The following is a 25,127-nucleotide window of genomic DNA, read 5'->3' as shown; positions in this document are numbered from 1 at the left end:
TTTTCCAAATAAAATACATGAATAATTTTGTAATGCATCTTGTAATTGAATTTGTACATATAACATTTTCTATATTATTGGGTTTTTGTCAAAAAAATATTGGGTTTTAATCAATAAATATTCAAAAATTAGTATTTGAATCCAATTAGTGAAACATAAATTGTTAACCGAGGGTACGCTACTTCACTTTATGTCTCTCTTCTAAGAACTACACCATCTTTTCATATTTTTCCTCTCCTGTTTAAAAATCATAATTGAAAATGACCTTTTTCAGTTACATACTCGATATAGATTTTATAAGCAAAACTAATGGTTGTGTTTACGAGTTATATATATAATGTTATCTAATAAATTTTATCTGATGTAGATTTTTGTAAAAAGGTGAAACAAAATAGATAATCTAAAACAATGATTAAAATAAAGAGTATAGAACAATGATTAAGACACAGTATGGAAAATAAATATATTTTTCCACAAAATTTAAGAAAAAGACATATGAGGACACTTTTGTATCCAAAGATAGCGGAAGTTGACAGTTTGAACTACGATTTTCCAAGCTTCAACTTTGGCAAAATGGATCACTGATAATTTTATATTTAAAAAAATCATTAAATGCAATCACATATAGGGTAAAAGTTGGACCAACAATAATCCCTTTTGCTGGTTGTTAGCTATACACCCCGGCGTAACTCTAATCCCTTGGTGTGTTCCAACAATACCTGCCAAAAGTAATCAATAGAAAATCACAAGATTTATCGCATGAGTGGTGAGGAAGGGAACTAAACCTTAACAGCCTTACTTCTCGAATGTAATTTGCCACTGCTTTACAGCCTTCAATTGCCAGTTGCATGACATTATCAAAAGTATCGATTGGTAATTTGGAATCCATCTGCATATAAAAACATTACAGCTCTAAGGATTTTGACAATGAGAACCAGAAACAAACCGAAGAATGGAGTATCAAAGATCATACAGTCAAATCCAGACTAATAAAAACCATGTGTAAGGTAAATAGGAACCTAATGCTTTCCATCATTCCATGTTACCAAAAGTTATAGTTAACGATATACTAAAATAGTTCCAACCATGCACCAGCTCAAGCATAAGTTTCTATCGTGTCTCTAGTTAGAACACTTGTTGCTTCCCAAATGGTAGAAGTGTGAAAAATTAGAGTCCCACAATAATCCAGAAATGCATGACAATAGTTTTCAAAACTGAAGTTTTGTGTGCTGGAAAAATTACCTGGAGAAGGGTCACTTTATCTAACTTTGGCAGAATGCCGACAGTAACATCAGGTCCACCGGCACTATCTTCCACATAATTTAAATCTGTATAATTTAAAAACACTTAAATATCATCATGCCCCACATATAATAATATCATAAATTATATGAACAAACACAAGGTGGTACATGAGACTGAAAACTTAAGTTGAAAAGGGGCTAGTCTACTTACCAAGAAGAGGAGTGCTGTTCAGGTATCCAGAACTACAGGAGGTAACAAGATCACACATTGGGATACCAGCATCAGCAAGTGCCAAGGTTGCAGCATTTATGCACGCTGATCTTGTTCCTGGAGACTATATAAGTCAGGCTCATGCAGGTAATTACTAATAATATCGAAAAACATCTCATCTTACCTCCATCTGCTTGGAGAACTTGAACAAAAATATCTATCTGAAAAGGTAAGGTATGATTATATTTATTTCTAATAGAAGAGAAAAAGAGACTAAAGAGCCCTTGAGGTAACAGTCCCATTAGGTAGGAAGAGAACCTGGGAACGAGGCATTAGGTGGGTCAATATGCATGCTTCCATTGTCTGACGAATAACCAAGGATATCTCTGTTGATCGCCTGCGTGTTACATTAAATTTTATTCCAAACGAACATTGATAACTGACCCTTCATTGTCGCTGAGTCACTGGTGGGATCTCAGATTTAAAGTCCTAAAAGCTATGAACCATTTACATTGACACGGTAAACCCCTCAAAACATGCGGTGGGAGGTGGATTTAAAGTTCCACTCCTCTTAACAGCGCCATCAAACAAAAAACAGGTACAATACTAGAAGAAATTATGAAATTGTGTTTGCAGTTGAGAAAAATTAAATTGACTCAGTTCATCATGTCTTCACAAACAATTGACTCAGTTCATGTCTTCACAAACAATTCAAATCAGTTTCAAGAGAAATCCATTCACGAATCTTAGCATTATAGGACAAAGGATTGGATAAATATGCCAATAGTTATAGATGGATATAACAATGCAATCTGCTCACCACATATTCAACCATGGGAAAACTTGATAATCCAAAGTTCATGGTAACTATACCATCCCAAGAAATTAGTTAGAAGAGCTGCTTACCTGTCACCCTTTGGTTTTCTCATCCTATCTCCAGTACTGAAATTAGCCATGCTATACTCGCATCGTACCTGGAAATTGCATGACATAAAAATAAGATCAATGGGCCAGAAAGAGAACTTGTAAATACAAATAGCGTATGCAAAGGTAAATTACCAATGCCTTATCATTGATCTGTTGGCTCCTATTTTGGACCTGAAAAATGATTGGCAGATAATTTCATGTTTACATAAAATCAAAAAAACATAATATTGTAAAGCCCCACATTTGCAACTACATCGAAATAAAAAAAGTAGCTGCATTAAACAAAATAGTCTCTTTTCCTCCTGGTTTTCCATTTTTCCTGTTGCACGAATGGAGGGACAGAAAAAAGAAAATCCATCAAGCTGGGCTCAACGGACAATGAGAGTATGTTGAGATGTTTACTTTTACTACGAAAATTAACAAAGACTCTGCAAGAAATTACAGCAAAACGGGCTTGTACTTTTTTGAGTTTAACAAAAAATGCACTTAATCTCTGTGCATCATCTACAAAAGAAATTTATAATCTACAAAAGAAATTTATAATCCACAATGCATATTCCTAAAAACTAATGATCCAAAGTCAAAGGTTAATAATCACAGCTCTCAAAAAATAAGTATGAAAAAAAATTTCAAGAGCCTGCCAGTGCAAAACAGTTGTTAATCAAATCGATAAGAACATAAATATTCAATATAAAGATAAAAGAATGCACCTCTCTAGGACCATAAACCGCAGCTAGGACTCTGGTATTTCCCATCTCGAAAGAAGCGGACCTGCAAAGCAAAATATTCTTAATATTAAATAAACCCACTTGAATTCAGCCCCAAATGAGTGGAATTAATCTCATCCACACGACAAATTTACTTATGCTTCAGTCAAACACACACTTGATTACGTTTACGTGTGCAAGGTAACTAAAGGTCTGAAATATTACCCATCAGCTTTTGAAACTACACCAATTTCTGCACGAAGCTGCCTCATCTGAGGTTGCGAAGAAGATAGATTCAGTCATGAACCAACGAAGTTAATCTTTCATGAATAATAAAAAATAATATTGAAAAGGTGAGAAACCTCCATGGGGCGTCGACCATCTAAGCGGAGGCCTTCAGGGTTTACGTACTCCATGTTGATTGGGAGAGAACGGCCGAGCGCTTGCTGGTGGTGGTGATTAATTTTGCTGGGCCTCAACTGAACTAAGGTTTTGACCCAGTATAAATGGACCAGGATTAGTTCACGGCCCAAATCACATTAAATAATTTAATTATCATTATAAAAATAAAAATAAAAACTAGAAATCTATTTATAAATTTAATAATATAGTTATAATTGATGTTTTTTTTGTGTTTGAATTTTTATGACAAATTGTGTTATTATATTAAAAAACTGTTTAAATTTACTACTTATCAATTATATGATATTATTATTAAAAAAATCATTAATTAACAAATATGGTGGCGCCTATAAGTTTCGACTAGCCTAAAATCGGGGCGGTCCAACGGTCCTAGGCGGGGATTTTTAAAACACTGATCACTACATTGACATATCATGTTCATCTATTCCCTTAATTGAATTCTAGGGTGACTTTAGAGGTTGTAAACGAAGAAGTACAACTCTTCTATGTAAAACAATTTTCCAAAATCCGGGAAATTACATATATGCTTAGTCATAAGATAGCTCCCTCCTGAAACCATATAGTGGCCAATATATATCCAAAAAAAACTTCTATTATTTTAATCTTTAAAAGGATTGTTTGATCTGTTGTGTTATACGGATTAAAAGATGATAATCATATAGACGAAGATGTTAAAAATAAGTATGCAAAATAAAAAATAACAATATTCAAAATAAAGTTGAGAGCGCGTCTATTATTGAAGAAGAGAGAGCAAAAACTGAAAAAGACTATGTTAGAGATTCTAAGACAAGATAACATACAGATGCTAATATGTTAGATAGATGATAGAGCTTAATAAAATGGGAGGATCCGTGTAGTTAACTTCATTTAATTTTATACAATAAAAGGCTTCTTGTTGCACTTGGAAGATCTCTTAAGCCATGTCCATGTTGTATATGGTCTATATTCATTCATGTTAGATGTGATCCTGGCTTGGACAGAAGATCAAAATAACGAAAGAGAAATTTATGGTATTTCTTAATGTTTGACTTAACTCGTTGGAATTTGAAAAAAAACGTAATATGAGTATCAGATGAACTATTAACTGATAGTATTATCGACGAAATTATGGAGGTGGCATGTAACATTTATGACAGACAACATTTATGGAGGTCGACGAGAAAATTCAGTGGAATATTGCAATAACGGCTCTTTAAAATCATTCAATTATCGAGTGTTTATTTTATCTTATAGCATTTGAGTGCTTAATTCTATAATATTTGTTAGGCGTATTGTTCTCATGTATTAAGAAAGTACATGTATTCCTTGAAAACACAGTGATTGGTTGTACATCATAAAATATTATAGTATAATTCTTTTCATCTTACCCGTGGTTCTTAACTTAATAATTTTCTGAGGGTTTTCTATGTAAATCTCGATATATAATTTATTCTTTATTTTTGTATTATTATTTCGAGTTATCGTACGTGAGACCAACAAATACGTTAAACTTTTCGTTGAGGGAAAATTGTGTTGTAAGAAACGAGATATTTCAACATTTTTTTTATGAAAGGTACGTATGATGTTAAAAAAACAAAAAAAGATGCTATACTATTCCCACTTGATGATAGTGAAGAATAAACAACTTTGTCTTCTCCCATTCGTCGCATAACGCTCCACGTGCTCAAACTTTACCCCAGGCCAGTGGTTCCCCCCGTAATTTAACTGAAATGCAGCACCAATTCTCAGGCACTTTATTCTCTTTTCCCCCGATCGGCCGTCGTTCAACGAACACGTGGCTGCATATCCACCGTCAATTTCATTTATATATTGCCAGCCACCTGCTGCCTTCATACCTCTGTATCTCACTCACTAGCTACTTCTCTCAGATCTATATTTCTCCATCCTAGCTATGTTTACAACATTACGTATCTAAAATTTGCACTTGCGGCGGCCTCTAGTTCGCTTGGTGCAGGTCGGGAACGTGCTTTGCGTGCGGCGTTGAATTGAACAATTCGTACTCTTAAACCGTATACTGTGTGAATACGATGCGTATGTGTGAAATTGGCGTACAATTGCGAAGATCATGTTCCCGCCTTGCATCAACTGAATCGGAGACCGCTGTGAATTTGAAAGAATACAGTTTGTTCCACTGTGTTCTGACGGATCTTACGTGGTATCACCGCAGGTGTGAATTTGCAATTGATTTTACTCTTATTCCATGGAATATATAACTAGATCTGGTCGAATTTTTTTGCTATTTGATTGTATTGTTGGATCTTGTTTTACCTCTTCAGATCAAAATATGTTTAATCAGGGACAGGTGCAACTGTGCAAGTGTCGGGGGAAAGAAAATGGGTTTGAGGATGGAGAATCAAAGCGTTATCACTTTCAATTTCCGTATTGGGGTTTTTTTTCATGGTTAGATTTTTGATTGATTGTAAAATAGCGATTAGAAGTTTTTGCAGGTTAATTGTGAGCACTTGCAGTTTATGTTAGATCACGTACTTTTGTTTTTGATGATTTGATTGATTTCTTCGTTGGTCCTGGACTAGCTCATGCGATGTTTTTCTTGCTGCTTTTTTTGAAAAAATACTTTGTTATTGGCTTGTTTCATTACATTAGTGGTGAGATAGGGTCGACCTGTCCTGTAACCCTCTGCTCAATTTTCGCTATGATAAAAACTTGTCCAGTGACCCTCCACTCCATTCTGGTTCGAATAAAAATCTATAATTTTTTTTTCCTATGATCTCGTACACAAAATAATATCGAGACCAGAATATTCGGGATCCCATCGGGTAAGGATAGGATATCCCGAAAGTTATGGACCTCAACAATGTATTGTATTTCTTTCGCGCATCTAAATTTAATCTGAATGACACAAAATGATGATAAATTTGTTAATAAAATTATAAAAAAATATTAAAATAATCGATTCAGATATTTTCTTGATCTATTTCTCGACATTAATCGAGACGATAAAATCCTGAAAAATTGAGTTGAAAAAAATGCGTCTCGGGGTTTTTCGGAACAGAAATGAGGCGAGATTTGAATTGGATCAACGTTTTCAAATTTTTTGCCAACCTACTTTACATGGTATAAATTATCTTCCAAGGTACAACTAATAACATACATCAACATCTCATGATAACTTTCAGTCTCTTTTGATATATCATGTACGCTCCCTAGTCTTCATTTTCACTTACCTTTGATCAAAGCACAACAACACCGTCGATAAAGAACAAATCCATATGATTTTTTTTCTTCAAACGTTCATGCTAACAGATTTTAATCTTGTAGTATATAGTTTTTTGTATTTTTCAACATACCATTTATCCTATTATTCTACAAAACATTAGATTTTTTTGTATTTAACATACAAGACTATTTGTCTCTATATTTGTGAGACTATCATTAAAGCCATCTCTTATGCTTAGCACAACATTTCTCATCTTTAAGAGCATCTCCAATGCTGTATTTTGGTGCAACATTTTGTCTTCCAATGAAGACTGCGCTATTGTGCTAAAATAGTGCATCGTCCTTCCTCTGCGACAAATTTGGCGCCGAGGTATGCATTTTTTTTTTTTTTTTTTGTTTTTTATTATAAATTTATTTTTTTTATTTTTTATTACAAATAGTTATATTAAAAACTATAAATATTATTTAAATTTATTAATAATATAATATTGATTATATAATATAAATATTAGTCATAATTTAAAATATATTAAATAAAATATAATAATTAATATATAAAATAAAAAGAATATTTCGAGAATATTTTTTTTTGGTGTAAGATTTGAATTAAATAATTGGAGATTGATATTGTATTTGGTGCAAAAATCACATTATTTTAATGTAAAATTTGCATCAAAATAGTTTTTGATGTTGAAATATTGAAGATGACCTAAGAGGGTGATAAATTTCACACCGATTTAGCACTCCCTTTTTTGTTGCATTTTTTATTTTTTTAAAAAAATTATTGTTTTTAATAAGTATTAATAATATATAAATAATAACTTAATACTTATTTTATTAATTTAATAATTATATATTTAAACATAAAAATTAATTAATTTTACAAATAAATGTTTAATTATTGAAATTTTTAATATTTATTTATATTTGATAAAGCGTGAGGACTATTCCACCACAAAAGCAGAAAGAACCGAGATATGAAATCCACATGGATTGTGTTGTTCAATTGTTGTTTGTCAAAAACTCAACACACAAAAACTCTAACAAACTCATATCACATTGAACCAGCACATATTCATCTGTCTTTACTTGGCAGAACTTGATGTTTCTTGCTTCTTCTGAACAGTCTTGCGAAACCAATCCTGCATAATCATTTTATAAAACTAGAATCAGATCAATAAAAGGCCACAAATGAAGTTAGTTCAATAACCAGACAGCTTAAAGGATGGACCCCTAAAAGGATATCAACGAGTGACATTAGATTTGATGTTACCAGGGAGATACATGCTGGAAACATAAAATTCCTTGACATTAAAAGCTTGAGATAACTGATTCGTCATTGTTAGGGAAAAAAAAAACCAGTAATATTAAAATAACACCAAAATGTTGTGCTTGAATGGATGGATTTGGCCGTATTTGGATGGAAAAAATTGAAGTGAATTTCAAATCAAGTCCATATCGAGTTATTCAATTTCCATCGTAATTATGGTGGATGTCCATTAAATCCTTCTCAAATAAATGAATCCACAAACCTATGATTAAACTGCAACAGAATTTAAGGTTCTTCATCAAACCAGACATGTGCCATATAAATTTTAGATAGGACCAATACATTTTCTATTCCTGCGAAGAAATATCAAGGGAGTGATGGGTAGGCAAACCCAAAGCTAAATATAAGTAACTGAAACACGTATATAGAGAGGGGGATCGACGCTGTTCTATGGGTGATGGATGTATCATCCAAACAAGGAAGTGATTGATCGAAACATTTCTTAGCTTTTCCATGAAGCTGGGGTTAATCCTTTGATCATACGTTGGCAAAATGAATCAAACATGTTCCCTACACATTATGAGTCGATCAATTAATTAAGAACAGAAAAAAGTCTCCAATATTAATTAACGATTTCGGGATAAAAACCTAAACCACATCCTTTCGAGAAATTCCGATTCTATCCTTCAGATCCGGTAGGGATTTGTGTAGAACATAAAATTTTAGAGCTTCAGACGTAATTTCTTCGTGGAAACTCAAGGAAAACATCACGATTCAGCAATTAAAAACAAAGGAAAATGGAGAAAATAAACTCACTAAAATTAACAAAAAATGGATCCTAAATCTTACGTTTCCGATTAAGAGGAGATCAGCGACGATAACGGTCCCGACGATTCCGTCGATAATATAAGTCAGGCCAGTGCGCAGACTCCATTTTCTGTATATCATTTATACAAGTGCATAGTTCCAATTTCGTCGGCCACCAAATTTCAATTTTAATACCCACAGGCCACATGCATTAATTACTTTTGTTGCTAAGAGTATTACTTTTTATTGTGAATATCGGTAGGATTGATCCGTCTCAATATTAGGATCCGAGACCCGCTCCTTAAAAAAAAAATAAAAAGAGTGGCAGACGTAGTACTGACATATGCATTGACGTCGTCAAAGAAGTGAAAAAACGAAATCCAAACAAGGAACAAGAGTATGTCCAAATCCACAAATAATAGTTTTTCACGTCCAATCCAACAAAACAAGAAAAACGACTATATAATAGTTTTCTCTACCTTTTGAAGTACTCCGTTTCCTATAATTTGTCGACCTTGCTGCAGAGGCTACCTCAATTGTCATCCATGGCGGACACAAAAAAGACCCACATAGCCATTCTTCCGACCCCAGGCATGGGCCATCTTATTCCTTTAGTCGAATTCTCCAAGACCCTCTTCCGCCAATACGGTATCCTCTCCACTTTCTTCGTCCCCACAGATGGCCCTCTCTCTAAAGCTCAGAAATCCTTTCTTTCCGATCTTCCTTCATCTATAGAATACGTTCTTCTGCCACCTGTATGTTTCGACGATTTGGGACCGGACACCTGGATTGAAACGATTATTTCACTCACCATCACACGCTCCCTCCCGTCACTTCGCGACGCCGTTAAAGCCTTGCATGATAGTAAGAAATTCTCCGCTTTTGTGGTTGATCTTTTCGGTACAGATGGGTTTGATGTAGCGGCGGAACTCGGCATCCCGCCCTATATGTTCTTTCCCTCTACCGCCATGCTTTTGTCGCTTATATTGCACTTGCCCAAGCTTGATGAAACGGTGTCGTGTGAGTACTGGGAAGTGTCTGAGAAGTTGCAGATCCCAGGATGCGTACCCATTCATGGACGTGAACTGGTGGCCCCACTCCAGGACAGGAAAAACGAAGCTTATAGATGGATTCTGCATCACTCGAAAAGGTATTCGATGGCGGAGGGTTTAATGGTGAACACGTTCAACGAACTGGAGCCTGTTACGATCAAAACCCTGCAAGAAAATGGACGTGGATCAAAACCTTCCATCCACCCCATCGGACCTTTGGTTCAAATGGGTTCAAACTCAAATCCGAGGATCCAGATTCATCAAAATGCTTGAAATGGTTGGATCAGCAGCCAAACAATTCAGTGCTGTTTATCTCATTAGGTAGTGGGGGAACGCTTTCACACGACCAGTTAATCGAAATGGCACTAGGACTGGAGTTGAGTGAGCAAAGATTTTTGTGGGTGATCAGATGCCCGAACGACACGACTGCTAATGCCGCGTATTTCAAGATTCAGGACACAAGTGACCCTTTGGCTTATTTGCCACAAGGGTTCGTGGAAAGGACCAATAATCAAGGATTGGTGGTGCCATTATGGGCTCCACAAGCTCAAATCTTGGCACACAGTTCGATCTGCGGGTTTCTGTCGCACTGCGGATGGAATTCGACTCTGGAGAGTGTCGTAAGCGGGGTGCCCCTAATCGCGTGGCCGCTGTACGCGGAGCAGAGGATGAATGCGGTGTTGCTGAACGAAGATGTCAAGGTGGCGTTGCGGCCTGAAGTTGGCGAGAATGAACTCGTGGGGCGATTGGATATAAAGAACGTGGTCACGAATCTGGTGGAGGGAGAGGAGGGCAAAGGGATCCGAAATCGGATGAGGGATCTCAAAGATGCCGCGGCTAGAGTGCTCAGCCAAGATGGTTCTTCCACAAGGTCCCTCGCTCAAGTGGTTAACAAATGGAAGACTCATGCATCATCTTGATTATCATGTTGGATGGTGTAAGTCCCAAAGTGTTTCTCGAGCAGATTTATGTGTATAAATTTGTGCGTGGAAGATTTCTTGGCATTTTAGAGATATTCTCGTGCGATAGAATAATTGGTATTTCTGTTTATTCATTTATTGGTCAGTGCAATTTTTTTATAAAAAAAAGATTTCTAGAGTCTGTTTACTTGGGCCAACATGACGGTTCAGATAAAAGAGCACGACGATCTCATTAATCTTTAATATTTATATATGAGATGGATCAACTCTACCGATAATTACGATAAAATATAATATTTTTAACATAAAAGATAATATTTTTTTATGAATGACTCAAATAAGATATCCGTCTCACAAAATACGATCCGTGAGACTGTCTCACGTAAGTTTTTGGCTCAGATAAATAATATCGTGATTATAAAAAATTTGAGTAATGTGGAATAGATAATAAAATTGAATCAATATTGTGTTTGGTTGATTGATTAAATTTGAAATAAAAATAGAATTATAATTTTCAATCATTTCAATTCTCAATAAATATAAACGAAAGAAATATATGAAAAATAATATTGTGAATTTTATATTTAATAATTTGATTGATGTGACCATTGATAATAATATAACATTTCAACTGAATATTTGATGAGATTGATCAATTATTGAAATCATATACATCAACTTATCCCAACCAAACATAACCGGTTATAATTTAAAAAAAAAACATCAAGAAAATAAAAGATGAGCATGTGTTGAGGGGAAAATCATAGGAGAGAGCTGAACCAAGAATTCTCAATATAAGACGACTATGTTGAAAGCGTTTTGCAAGTTAGGTATTATCATCAAATGCAGTGAAATCATACGCAGCAATTTGAGTTTATCATTTTTTCTGAACTACAAAGGTGACTATTAACATATGATTATCATTTATCATGAAACTTCATTCATCATATAAGGTAAGAATGAACAATGTTGGCCACCCTCTAAATGAAGTAAAAATTCGTTGAAAAAACCACGAAAGTATATTCTTGATTTTATTTCTAGAAAATTTGAATTATTACAAGTTAAAAAGTCAATAACCTAAGATGTCAAATATTTTCCATGTCATAATATCTTTGAGTTGATTATGAAAACCCAAGTCAATTTGGTAATCATTTCAAATTCTTATGACCTAAAAATCCATATTAATGATCTCTTTAATAAAGAAATTAGTGGTATTAGGCAAACTACAATTGATTGAACATAGTCGTGTCTTTCTGGAAATATTAGAAAAATCCACCTAAAAATCATGTCATAATCATGAATTTCTTGATCAGAATCCAAAATTATTATTATTTATATATTGTATATTATCTTATTCGTTCGATTTGGTTTTCCCCAACATGGTCATATTATATATATATAATATGTATATATATATATATATATTGTAATAATTAATTATAGCTAGCATTATTATCATATTATTATTTTTATTATCATGAAATCTTTGCCGTGATCTATGGGGAATCTCAAAGCAATTGATAAGTTCAAAAGCAATAATATATATCACTATACTAATTATTTTAGAGATAATCAAATTGTGTGATACCAGAATTAATCTTGGTCAGATTTTATAGTCACAAACAATATTCTTAAATATTATATTTTTATAAGAATGATTTTCTTCGATCAAATTTTCTTATAAGAACATTGATGATGTGTCATTTATCTATTAGATATGAAAAATCGCACATCTAACATGATTTATTTTAGAGTATGAAACGGTATCACAAATCTATATTCGTGAGACGAGTTAATTTAATTTATATCTAAATTGAAAATTAATATTTTGATATGATATGAGTTTTTGTGTTTTTATTAATTCATTACACCCCTGATATTTGCCTTAATTTTGGATTTTCTTCTATTCAAATTTTATTTTAAATTAATAGCTTGGGTTGGACCATTTGAAATGGGCCGATTATAAATCATGTGCAATGCCCAATATCAACATTTTGGGCCACTTTTAAGTGATGTTGGATATTGATTAACACGTGCCTCGTGGTTTTCATTTCTTTCTTTTTTCCCGCGTATTTAATTTCAATTTTTATTTATGAAATTTTTAGGATCGGTTTGTTTCAATTAATTTGTTACATATATTAATATTTTTAATTTTTTTAGAATATTGACAAATCCATTTTTGATCCATTATGTCGTTTCAAATAAATTTACGTTGAGATATTCACAATTTTTTAAGGAGTAGGTCTATTATGAGACGGTCTCATGAATCTTTATCTGTGAGACGGGTCAACCCCAATGATATTCACAATAAAAAATAACACTTTTAACATAAAAAGTAATACTTTTTCATGGATGACCCAAATAAGAGATCCGTCTCATAAAATAAAACTCAGTGAATCGTCTCACACAAATTTTTATCATTCTGAAGATCAGATAAGAAACTAATCTTAATTTCTCACCGTTGTCGGACATGATTAATAGCCCGTTACTTATTGTTGAATATAGAATTCAAAAACCTAGTATTTTTTTATGAAAATATTTTATCCGTACTCCAAAGATATAACTAATCATTGAATATAAAATTCAAAAACATTTCGCCGGCTCGGGTGCGCAATTTTTAAAAATGTTTTTAAAAGTTGTTTAAAAACAAACGTAACTTTTGACAATTATTATATAAAAATTATTTTCAACTAAATAATAATATGTTATGATTTCCATACCTTCATTTCTAAAAAAATAAAATAAAAAAAATCACTGATAAATTATTATTTAAAAAATATACTTAATAACACTTTTTTAAAAATATTTTTCAAAACATTTTAGAAATACCTTATCCAAATACATATTTTAAATTTTTTTCCTTCTAAAACACAAAAAAACATTTTAGAATACTTGTCCAAACGAAAGGAAGCTCACTCAACTCATGCTAATCAACCACATTATATATATATATATATATATATATATATATATATATATATATATATATATATATCAATGCCTTTCAAGTCGGCAGTCGAAATGTGGCTCCAAATCTAACAGAAGGTTATCAAAGGCATCGAGGAACTTAGTATCGAAGTCCTCCACTCGATCAATCGACAAATCTATGTCTTCAAATGTTGATGTTGTTGCACTGGAGATTATCTCAGTAAACTCTGTTTCAGAACACAAATTGTCGCCGATCACAAAGCCATTCACCTGGTCTTGTGACAATGAGAAACATGATTCGGATGTTGCCGGGGATAGAAACGGGGTTGAATAGTAGCTCCCGATGAAGTTGGCTTCCTTCGATAGATCAAAAAACAAGAGAGTATCCCCTGAGATTTCGGATTCAACAGGGGTTGAGGGAAAAGAAAATGTACGAAAATTGGCCATAGCACCATCTGTTGCATCGAGTTCTCGAGTTTCAACTTTAAGACCTGGCCTTGTATCACTGCTGAACACCAAGTTTCCTTTGTTCTGCTTCACAGTTTCTTGAACACAGCTGTGTTTCCCTTTATACACAACTTCGAAGATTGAAGGGTCATCATCGGTTCGTTGAACATGTTTTTTCGCCAAACACCGTTGAGTGTTTAGATAGGTGCAACGATAGTATGCCCTGCAATTGAAACACCCTTCGGTTAGAAACCAACACTGATCATTTTGGCTAAATCAAAAAATTGGTAAGAAAAATTCTTTAGACCACATTATGCTGAGACATTTACTGTAGGTGTCTTTTTTAGTCAGAACTTACAAGGGCTGGCTGCAACCATTAGTATGTAGTCCTAACAGTTAAGGAACATGGCTTCCTATTCAAATACTCAAAACCCGAATCCCAAAATACTTCCAAGTTTTTACGTACCGGCTCATGTTAAACAATACAAGTAAAATCGTGAAGAAATGAAAAAAAATAGAAGCGGTCAAAGTGAGTATTCTCACGTTGTGTGCAAAGGACTTGCACATGAATAACAGTCTCTCCTAAGGGGCCAATATTTATTATCTAACACCCATATTTTCCTTGAGTGATTGGTATCAATATTGACACATATAAGCATAAAGCAAATGGCCAAGTAACAAGGGTTGGTAGTAGTTAGTACGAAGTGTCAGACGAAAGAATTGATGACAACTACCTGAAGATATTGAGAATTCAGAAAATCTACCAAACTATTTTTAATGCATCCAAGTCAAAAAACCCAACCAAAAGACACCATTTTCTCTCTCCTCATAAGTTCAGCATCTCAAAATAAGATCTTGATTAGCGTAATAAATCACATTCAAAAGATTGAATCCAGATGCAGATGATATCAATCCAAAAGTCCCAAAAAATATCCAAAAAGTTGCTAGAGTTAACGACAATCCAAGAACCAGTGATTTATGAAACTAATTAGCACCAATCAAGTTAAGATTGAAAACATTTGGTGACCTTGGATGATCAGTGTTTAAAATAACTTTCTGCCCATATTTTCTCCAACTATATCCATCATTTAGATGACTTTCAATCCCTGCCCCAGAGCACACACGCACTACATCATTCCATTTTCGGGTCATCTTCCTGTAAAAGGCAAAATTATTAATTAACACATAAAAAAGTAAGATAAATCCCAGTTTATTTTTAAAAAAAATCCACCAACAAGAAATAGGCTTAAAGAAGGTACCTTTTCTTGGAAACACATTTATGGGTTTGGTCCTTATAGTCCGGGTCCGACCCTTCACTTTTCGAACTGTTCTCAAGAAGATGGGGTGACTCGGACGTATTCCCAATAGTATGAGAAGGGGTTCCATGTTCAAGAAAAGCATTTACCAGGGCTATAGCATTATCAAAAGAAGATTCTATTTTCTCCACAAAAAATTCATATTTCTCGGTTGAGTTGGACGGTTGAAGCAGAAGTTTCAGCTGATTTACAAACTCCCTGCCTTGCATCAGCCCTACTAGAGTATTTTGGCTCCTAGAACAGACTTCTTCCATCTGAAATCCAAGAAAATCAAAGGGTTTGGTGAAAATTTGCTAGTAGTGAAGAATATCTACAGCTTGGTTTGAAGGGATTCAAGTATCTTGAATCAAAATCATGTCAAATTCAGAAAATGCGGCCTTCAAACTGAAATCCTGGCACGAAAAATGGAAAGTTGCGCGCAAGAAACTTCAAGATAACTTGGATCATAGTATAGTAGAGATCACTAGCTTTTGTGCTCAAAAATGGCAGAAAAATATAACACGGAAGCCACTTTATATAACATGATCAAGAATGAGACAAAAGGTACAGTTTATTAAATGTCTAGCGACTAGGACCGTTGGATGGGAGATGGTGTAAGCTAATTCAATTTCTCTAAATATTTATTCTGAAAGAAGAAAATATCGTTGTGATCCGAAACAGCCAAATGGATTCTTAGTGACGAAGGAGTGAGGAAAGGAGAGGGGGGACACTTAAAGAAGAAAAGTCGGGGAAAAAGACGATATTTTTTTAAAGATAAAAGGGGTTGGCTAGTTCACCACATACTTAACCATTTCAGAGAGCCATTACACCACCACTAAATGCTCTAGTACTTGAAAAAGCACACATTTCACACACCATCTTTAAAAATATGAAACTTTAGAATACATAAACTCGTCAATAATTGTGTTTCAATCTTCCTTTTTTTTTTTTTTTAATTCATGGCAAGAAATTCTTCAATAGATAGAGGTGTGAAATCCTTTTCCACATGTGTGTCTGGAATGGTTGGATAAATAGAAAATTACTTCAACTAAGTTGTTATCCACCTACTTTGAATTTTCTTTTAAATTTGGTAAAAAAAAACCCCCCAACAAATATGTAGTTGGAAGTAGAAAACAAAAGGAGTCCTTCTAGATGCACTAGTCTTTTTTTTCAAACTATCCTTTCTTTGGTGTGAGCCGGTCAAAAAAACAGTGATGAAATTGAGTTTTCTATTCAACAAATCATCAATCATTTGCCAAGTTTGTTTCTTACAAAAAAAATAATAATATATACATACATATACATGTTGTGAAAAAATAAAAATTTATGGTAAAAAATAAAAATCTCAAACTCTCAAAATTTACCAAACTACACACTTTATAATATTTTTCTCTCTACTCAATTAGTGATTTTCTTCACAAATGAGAGATCTATTTATAGGAAATCTTTACAAATAATCCAAAAATAAAATACATCATTACCTACATCATCACACACTAATTTTCAATATTTACAACTCTTATTTTCAACATTCAAATATTCAACATTCAAATATTCAATACACTCATTTTAAATATATTTTTCAACACTCCCCCTTGTGATGATGATCATAATGATTGTCTTCATTACGTGTTTTTATACTGCCTCGTTAAAAACCTTACTAGGAAAAACCCATTGGGATAAAAACCATAGCAAGGGAAAAAGAGTGCAGTCACGTAAACTCCCCCTCATGTTGACACGAACAATTCTTCACAAATTTCGTAGATTGCGCATCCCAATATTATATATGTGCTTTCTGAATATTGACGTAGGAAGTGCCTTTGTGAAGAGATCTGATGAGTTTTCACTTGATTGAATGTGACGAACATCAATAAATTTATTCTTCTCAAGCTCCTTGGTGAATGCGAAGAACTTAGGAGGAATATGTTTAGTTCTGTCGCTTTTTATGTATCATTCTTTCATTTGAGCAACACATGCAACATTATCTTCATATAGTATCACAGGCTTCTCGTCGAATGATAATCCGCATGAGATTTGGATATGTTGGGTCATTGATTTTAACCACACACATTCACGACTTGCTTCATGTAGTGCAATAATCTCGGCATGATTTGATGAAGTTGTTACGAGCGTTTGTTTCTGTGAACGCCAAGAAATTGCAGTGCCTCCACGAGTCAAAACATATCCAGTTTGGGAACGTGCTTTGTGTGGATCAGATAAGTATCCAGCATCGGCATAACCAATTATACTTGGATTAGCATATTTTGAATACAAAAGTCCCAAGTCTGTCGTTCTTCGTAGATAACGGAATATATGTTTAATTCCGTTCGAGTGTCTCTTTGTTGGATATGTGCTAAATCTTGCCAACAAATTTACGGCAAAAAATATATCAGGCCTTGTACAATTTGTAAGATACATAAGGGCACCGATAGCACTTAGATATGGTACTTCTGGACCAAGAATATCTTCATCTTCTTCACATGGTCGGAATGGATCCTTTTCTATGTTTAATGATCTAACAACCATTGGAGTACTTAAAGGATTTGATTTATCCATATTAAAACGTTTAAGGATCTTTTCTGTATAATTTGTCTGGTGAACAAACATTCCACATTCTTTTTGTTCAATTTGTAAACCCAGACAATACTTGGTTTTTCCAAGATCCTTCATTTCAAATTCTTCATTCAAGTATGACACAACTTCTTGAATTTTCTTATTCGTTCCAATGATGTTTAAATCATCAACATATACAGCAATAATTACGCATCCGGATGTTGTTTTCTTAATGAAAACACAAGGGCATATTGAATTATTTACATATCCCTTTTTCATCAAGTGATCACTTAGTCGATTATACCACATTCGACCTGATTGCTTTAACCCATATAATGATCTTTGTAATTTCACAGAATAACATTCCATGTGTTTTGAACTTTGTGCTTCAGGCATCTTAAATCCTTCAGGGATTTTCATATATATATTACTATCAAGTGATCCATATAAGTAAGCTGTAATAACATCCATAAGACGCATTTCTAAATTTTCAGATACCGCCAAGCTAATCAAATACCGAAACGTAATTGCATCCATCACGGGAGAATACGTTTCTTCATAATCAATTCCAGGCATTTGAGAAAAACCTTGTGCAACAAGTCGAGCTTTATATCTCACTATTTCATTTTTCTCATTTCGCTTTCGAATAAAAACCCATTTGTATCCAACAGGTTTTACACCTTCAGGTGTAAGGACTATAGGTCCAAAAACATTACGTTTATTTAGCGAATCCAATTCAACCTGGATGTCTTCTTTCCATTTTATCCAATCCTGCCGATTTTTACATTCACCAAAAGATTTTGGTTCATGATCTTCGTTATCATTTATGACGTCGATTGCCACATTATAAGAAAATATATCATCAATTTCTTCTATATCTTTTCAGGTTCCATATTTTTCCAGTATTAATGTAATTGATAGAGATTTCATGATTCTCGTCAGTTTGTGGTTCTGACAGAATATTTTCATCATCATGTGTTTCTTCAGGAACACCATTCTCTATTTTGTGATCATCATGTGTTTCTTCAGGAACATCATTCTTTATTTTGTGATCATCGTGTTTCTCTATAAATTTTCTTTTTCGAGGATTTTTATCCTTGGAACCGACTGGCCTTCCACGCTTCAGGCGTTTAATGACATTATGAGTATCTTCAATTTGTTTCTTTGGAATTTCAATTCGAGCAGGGGCATTTGCAGCATGTATATATGATTTAGTTACCCCTTTTGTGTCAGCAAATGCATCTGGTATTTGATTGGCTATTCTTTGCAAGTGTACAATTTGTTGTACATCTTTTTCACATTGTTTTGTTCTTGGATCCAGATGTAACAATGATGATACATGCCATGTAATTTCCTTTTCGGTATGTTTCTGTTCTCCCCCTAACATTGGGAAGATTTCCTCATTAAAATGACAATCAGCAAAACGTGCTGTGAACACGTCGCCTGTCTGAGGTTCAAGATATCGAATGATTGATGGACTATCATAACCGATATAAATTCCAACCTTTCTTTGAGGTCCCATTTTCTTTCGTTGCGGTGGTGCAATAGGCACATACACCATACATCCAAAAATTCTCAGATGAGAAATGTCTGGTTCTTTACCAAATGCAAGCTGCAATGGGGAGTATTTATGATATGCACTTGGTCTGATGCGAATTAATGAAGCAGCGTAAAATTGCATGTCCCCATATAGAAATAGGGAGCTTTGTTTTCATAATCATTGGTCTAGCAATCATTTGCAGACGTTTAATCAATGATTCAGCCAATCCATTCTGTGTATGTACATGAGCAACATGATGCTCAACAATGATTCCCATAGACATACAATAATCATTGAAAGTTTGGGAAGTAAATTCACCAGCATTATCAAGTCTAATTTTCTTGATTGTATAATCGGGAAATTGATTCCTCAATTTTATTATTTGAGCAAGTAATCTTGCAAATGCAACATTTCGAGTTGACAATAAACATACATGTGACCATCTGCTGGAGGCATCAATCAATACCATAAAGTATCTGAATGGTCCACATGGTGGATGGATTGGTCCACAAATATCACCCTGAATATGTTCAAGAAACATTGATGATTCAGTTTGGATTTTGGCTGGTGATGGTCTTATAATAAGTTTTCCAAGAGAACATGCTTTACATTGAAACTTATTATTCTGAAAGATCTTCTGGTCTTTCAGCGGATGGCCATGTGTATTTTCTATAATTCTTCGCATCATTGTTGAACCAGGATGTCCCAATCGATCATGTCAATTGGTTAATATTGAAGAATTATCAACTACCATGTTTGATTCAATCGGACTTATATGTGTATAATGCAATCCAGTAGGGAGCATTGGTAGTTTTTCAATCACATATTTCTTTCCTGATTTATATGTGATAAGACACATATATTTCTTATTCCCTTCATTCATTGTTTGAGTATCATACCCATGAGAATATATATCATTAAAACTCAACAAATATCTTTTCGATTGTGGTGAATATAAAGCATCATTGATAAAAAATTTTGTACCATTAGGTAACAAAAATTGTGCTTTACCACATTCTTTAATCAAGTCTACAGGACCTGATATTGTATTCACCCTTGTTTTTGTTGGTTTTAGTTCCAAGAAATATCTTTTATCTCGGAGGATAGTGTGCGTTGTACCACTATCGGGTATGCAAACTTCAGCTTTGCTCATAGTATTTTCCATATTTCAACTTCAAAAAATATATGCAATGAAATAAAATTACTGACAATAAAATGCAAAAATATAGCACACAATAAAACATTATCATATGGGTACATAAAATATTTTACATATTTATTCCACCAGCAAATTGATCATTGTCTGAGAAATCAATCAGAAAATCTCCAACATCAAAATGAGTTGAATCACTCAAAGGTTCACTTTGTTCAGTGAAGTTGGTCTCCTTTTCTTTCCCCTTTAATGATTCTTTATAAAGTTTACAAAGATACTCAGGGGCTCGACAAATACGGGACCAATGTCCTAGAGTACCACATCTAAAACAAGAACTTTCATATCTTTTTGAGTGATTCTCATTAACACTCATATTTTCATGATGCCTTTTCTGTGGATGGTTTGGGACGTTCTTTTGAGATGAGTTATAAAAGTAACTATCTCGATTATTTTCAAAACCACGGCCGCGACCACGACCACGACCACGACCACTTCCACGTCCACATCCACGACCACGACCTCGATTTCGTCCTCGACCAAAATCTTGTTTATAACTTTGATTTTGGTTTCCAGATTTAAATTCATTTTTGCTTACGACATTTACTTCAGGAAATGCTGTTGAACCAGTGGGTCGTGCCTGATGATTTCTCACTAAATTCATTTGTTCGAATCTTTCTTTTAATCCCTTCCACAAAGCCATAGGATGCCAACGCAAAAATATCATGGCTTTTGCCTTTTCTTGGGATGTCGATATGCCATTTTCTTTTATGGTCTCATTTAGACCCAATGACTCAAGATGCATTTATACATCGAGAGTCCATGGCATATAATTTTTTTCCGTGATATCAAGAGCAATGAATTCGAGTTTTGCCAAGTTTGACATGGTGGTACTAAAAAATTACGATGTATTTTATTAGTTAATGAATATTGCAATACAAAGTAATGGATAAACAACAAGTACGAGTATTTGTAAAAATAAAGAAAACACACGAGGAGGATATTCTCCGATAAATAAAAGACTCATGAGTATGATAACCAAAATAATTAAAAATAACTTTGAGAAAGTCATCTTCTTTTTTTCTTCGAAAAATTTGATGAAGAATAATTTTTAGAGAAGAAGAGAAAGTTGGAGTGATTGAATGTGTTTGTAAGATGATATTTATAGGGCAAAAACTAGCCGTTTTGTTACCGTTTATGACCGTTGGTGTACAAAAAATAAATGTATGTATTTGTATACTTTTATGGTAATAATATGGTGAATATAATATTAATCATGTTTAAATAATTATGTATATCATATCACATTATTATAATGAGGTGTCGTAAGTTATTTTGTTTAAAAATCTTATAGGCTTTTATACTTGTCGTATCCCTTACCGGGAGTGTGGGATGTCGTCTTAACATCCTCCCTGGATTTATAACAATTTTTTGAAAAATTTATTTTTATTATTTCTAATAATAACATTATATTATATATTAAATATATACACAATAAATAAATAACAGTAAAATAAATATTATTACTTTTGTTACCTTTTTTCTTCTGTTTGGAGCTTGGAAAAGGATGGAGGACTTTTAGAGCTTCGTGCTGATAACGTGTTGTGAAAAAGTAAAAATTTATGGTTAAAAGTAAAAATCTCAAACTCTCAAAATTTACCAAACTACACACTTTATAATATTTTTCTCTCTACTCAATTGTGATTTTCTTCACAAATGAGAGATCTATTTATAGGAAATCTTTACAAATAATCCAAAAATAAAATACATCATTACCTACATCCATCACACACTAATTTTCAATATTTACAACTTTTATTTTCAACATTCAAATATTCAATTCAAATATTCAATACACTCATTTTAAATATATTTTTCAACAATACATACATATATATATATATAAAATAAAATGGAGAATTTCTTGGTAATTCATGTAGCATAAATTGAGAATGAAGGAATTGTTGGTATATCAATCATCTATTGAATATGAAGAAACTAGGAAGGTTCTATGGAAATTTGGGAAAATGCAAGAAAGTCGACATTGGAATCAATTCATCCTACCTTCCGACGTGGATCCTTGGATGACGTCATTTCTGATGACGTATGAAAATCATTACTCACCCGTCATCTTTTTTTTTTTTTTTCTCACAAGAAAAATTCTTTTTGGACTGCAATTATACCATCAAATATTCCCTTTCTTATACGTGTAACGTTATCCAGTGTGCACGAAATACAGATTTTAAGGCTCGGAAGATTTACTAATCCCTAATTAATCAATACATTTGTAAACATAAACTAAAATTATTTGTCCAAAAAAAAAGTAATTCTGTAAGAATATTTTCTTAAAAAACAAGTTCAAAATATTTATCGCGCGTGATAATAATAATAAGCATACCAAAAATTTTGAAAGTATGAATAATAATATGGAAGTTACGAATGAAATTATTGATGACCATTTTATCTACTTTTTTATTTATATAAAAAACAATTTATCATACATTTTACGTTGTGAGGCAGATCTCTTGTTTGTGAGACGGATCTCTTATTTGAGACTAACTGATCTTATTTATCATACATTGTGAGACGGAACTCTTATTTGGGTCATCCATGAAAAATATTACTTTTTATTGTGAATATTGGTAGGGTTGACTCATCTCACAGATAAAGATTCGTGAGACCGTCTCACAAGAAACTTACTCTTAATGAATTGCCCGCTACGCTCTTAAGTTGAAGTTATTTTTGATTAATTTTTCAAAATTATTTCCGCCAGTGCAAAAGCGATGACATAATTATATATTTTAAATTATGTCATTTAAATTTAACATTGATATGAAATCAGTTTCAGCCTTAAAAAAAATAGCTAATCAATATATATTCTCATGTGATAATGTGTTTGATGGCCAGTGAGTTTCGACGTGCGGGCCCATGGGCTGCTGTCGGCTTTGTCAATTTGTCCATTCCACGAGTAATAAAAAAAAACATAAAAATTATTATAACCAGTTTTATGAAACAGATTTTATATTCGATTCGACTAAAAAATATTATTTTGATGTCAAAATATTTTTCACTATATGTAAGAATCATATTGATTCGTTTCATATATATAAAAAGATACGTTGAGATCGTCTCGCAGTACATGCATTGAGGACTAAACAAAACCTTACCCAATAAAATTACTCACCTGTCAAATGGACAATACTGGTCAATACTTGCCGACTAGATTTTGGTGAAGCAATAATTAAGAAAATATATAATGGTCGTAGATGCTTCTTCAAACTTTAAAGCATGTAAAACGTTTTTTAATGACTTCTTTGTATTCTTTATCTGAAAATAGGTAATTATAAGAAAATTGGTATATAAAGCAGACAAGAAACTCAACGTGATAAAGAACAAAGCAAAATTCATCCACAACTGAAACTCAATAAAAGTTCAACCTATATACTAATAACCAAAAAAAAAAAAAATAATAATAATATAGAGCTTGAGCCTACTCCAGTCTTTGGGTGATCCGCCCTTGGTAATAATAAAATGATATACATTAAATTAGTATTTAAAACAGTATTGTAATTTGTATATATCAACATGACATCGATAATTTGTATTATCAACATTGGAGAAACAGAAAAAAATAAGAGGTATAATGAATTATGATCATAAAATAATGTACCACTTGAATTGATGAATTTGATTTGAAAAAAATAATTTGATCATGAGAAAATTGTGATGGATATATTTCAAATGATATCGTTCTTGTGTATATTTGAAATTTATTACAATGATTATTGAAACTGCATAATTTGATATGTATCAAAATTAAAGCAAATATATATATATATATATATATATATATATATATATATATATATATATATTTTGAAGTAAATAGATACAGTAGATGTTAGAAGTGAATTCTGATTTTGTTTAGATAAGTGATAAATAATGAATGAAATAAAATGAGAAATATCCAACATTGAAAAATGTGCCAAGAAAAATATTTCTTATTAGCTCCAAATTTAAGCTAAGAGTTCGAACCCTAAGGGATATCGGAAGTTTTTGGAACGAGGAAGATTCAGATAGGTTGAGTCTCGGTGAAACACGTTCGCGCGACCGGTCAGCTCGGCCCGATCCGGTGGGGTGTGGCCTCTTGACCGTGTTAATCTTTTGTAACAAAGTTTATTTGGGAAATACTTTTATTTTTCAAAATAAGGGTGCACCCATTAAGAAAGAAATAGTGTGTCCCTTAGCCTATCACATAAACGTTCGGTTCAGACCAAACAACACATCCGTCTGCTTTTGAATCAAACAGTGCGTTCGTCCAAAACAGTATGTCCATCAAGAAGGCTCTATTTGATCAAGTGCGTCCATTGGCCTCTCACAAAAAGTTTTCTTTGTCTCAAGAAAATTGTGCAACTTCTACGCAACTGGTGGACTACTACAAATAATCCCTCCAACTGCATTGCTCCTACTTTTGCT

General features: G+C 33.2%; 2 protein-coding genes, 1 long non-coding RNA gene and 1 pseudogene across 3 annotated transcripts; 1 reads left to right on the top strand and 3 right to left on the bottom strand.

The window, feature by feature from the left end:
• Positions 1-474: 474 nt before the first annotated feature.
• Positions 475-3,563, bottom strand: LOC142506127 (exosome complex component RRP41 homolog). Its single transcript, XM_075619279.1, has 11 exons — positions 3,452-3,563; positions 3,315-3,361; positions 3,093-3,153; positions 2,515-2,553; positions 2,362-2,429; positions 1,774-1,852; positions 1,640-1,676; positions 1,456-1,572; positions 1,243-1,328; positions 800-889; positions 475-719 (listed from the first exon to the last, which is right to left on the bottom strand). Exons 1-11 carry the CDS (start codon positions 3,503-3,505, stop codon positions 672-674), a joined length of 726 nt encoding a protein of 241 aa, XP_075475394.1. The 5' UTR covers positions 3,506-3,563; the 3' UTR covers positions 475-671.
• Positions 3,564-7,665: 4,102 nt separating this feature from the next.
• LOC142505468 (uncharacterized) lies at positions 7,666-8,952 on the bottom strand. The gene is made up of 2 exons (XR_012804424.1): positions 8,809-8,952; positions 7,666-7,831 (listed from the first exon to the last, which is right to left on the bottom strand). It is a non-coding gene; the product is annotated as an uncharacterized LOC142505468 (long non-coding RNA).
• A 158-nt stretch (positions 8,953-9,110) lies between these two features.
• On the top strand, positions 9,111-10,876 carry LOC142506125 (hydroquinone glucosyltransferase-like; annotated as a pseudogene).
• A 2,665-nt stretch (positions 10,877-13,541) lies between these two features.
• LOC142505656 (putative WRKY transcription factor 53) lies at positions 13,542-16,110 on the bottom strand. The gene is made up of 3 exons (XM_075618737.1): positions 15,373-16,110; positions 15,141-15,269; positions 13,542-14,336 (listed from the first exon to the last, which is right to left on the bottom strand). The coding sequence occupies exons 1-3, from the start codon at positions 15,681-15,683 to the stop codon at positions 13,733-13,735; spliced, it is 1,044 nt and encodes a 347-aa protein (XP_075474852.1). The 5' UTR covers positions 15,684-16,110; the 3' UTR covers positions 13,542-13,732.
• Positions 16,111-25,127: the final 9,017 nt, after the last annotated feature.

The sequence above is a fragment of the Primulina tabacum genome, chromosome 10 (genome assembly GCF_025594145.1).
Source record: "Primulina tabacum isolate GXHZ01 chromosome 10, ASM2559414v2, whole genome shotgun sequence".
In the NCBI taxonomy this organism is placed as follows: domain Eukaryota; kingdom Viridiplantae; phylum Streptophyta; class Magnoliopsida; order Lamiales; family Gesneriaceae; genus Primulina; species Primulina tabacum.
The sequence above is the reverse complement of the archived record's forward strand: the minus strand, read 5'-3'. Positions and strand labels throughout refer to the sequence as shown.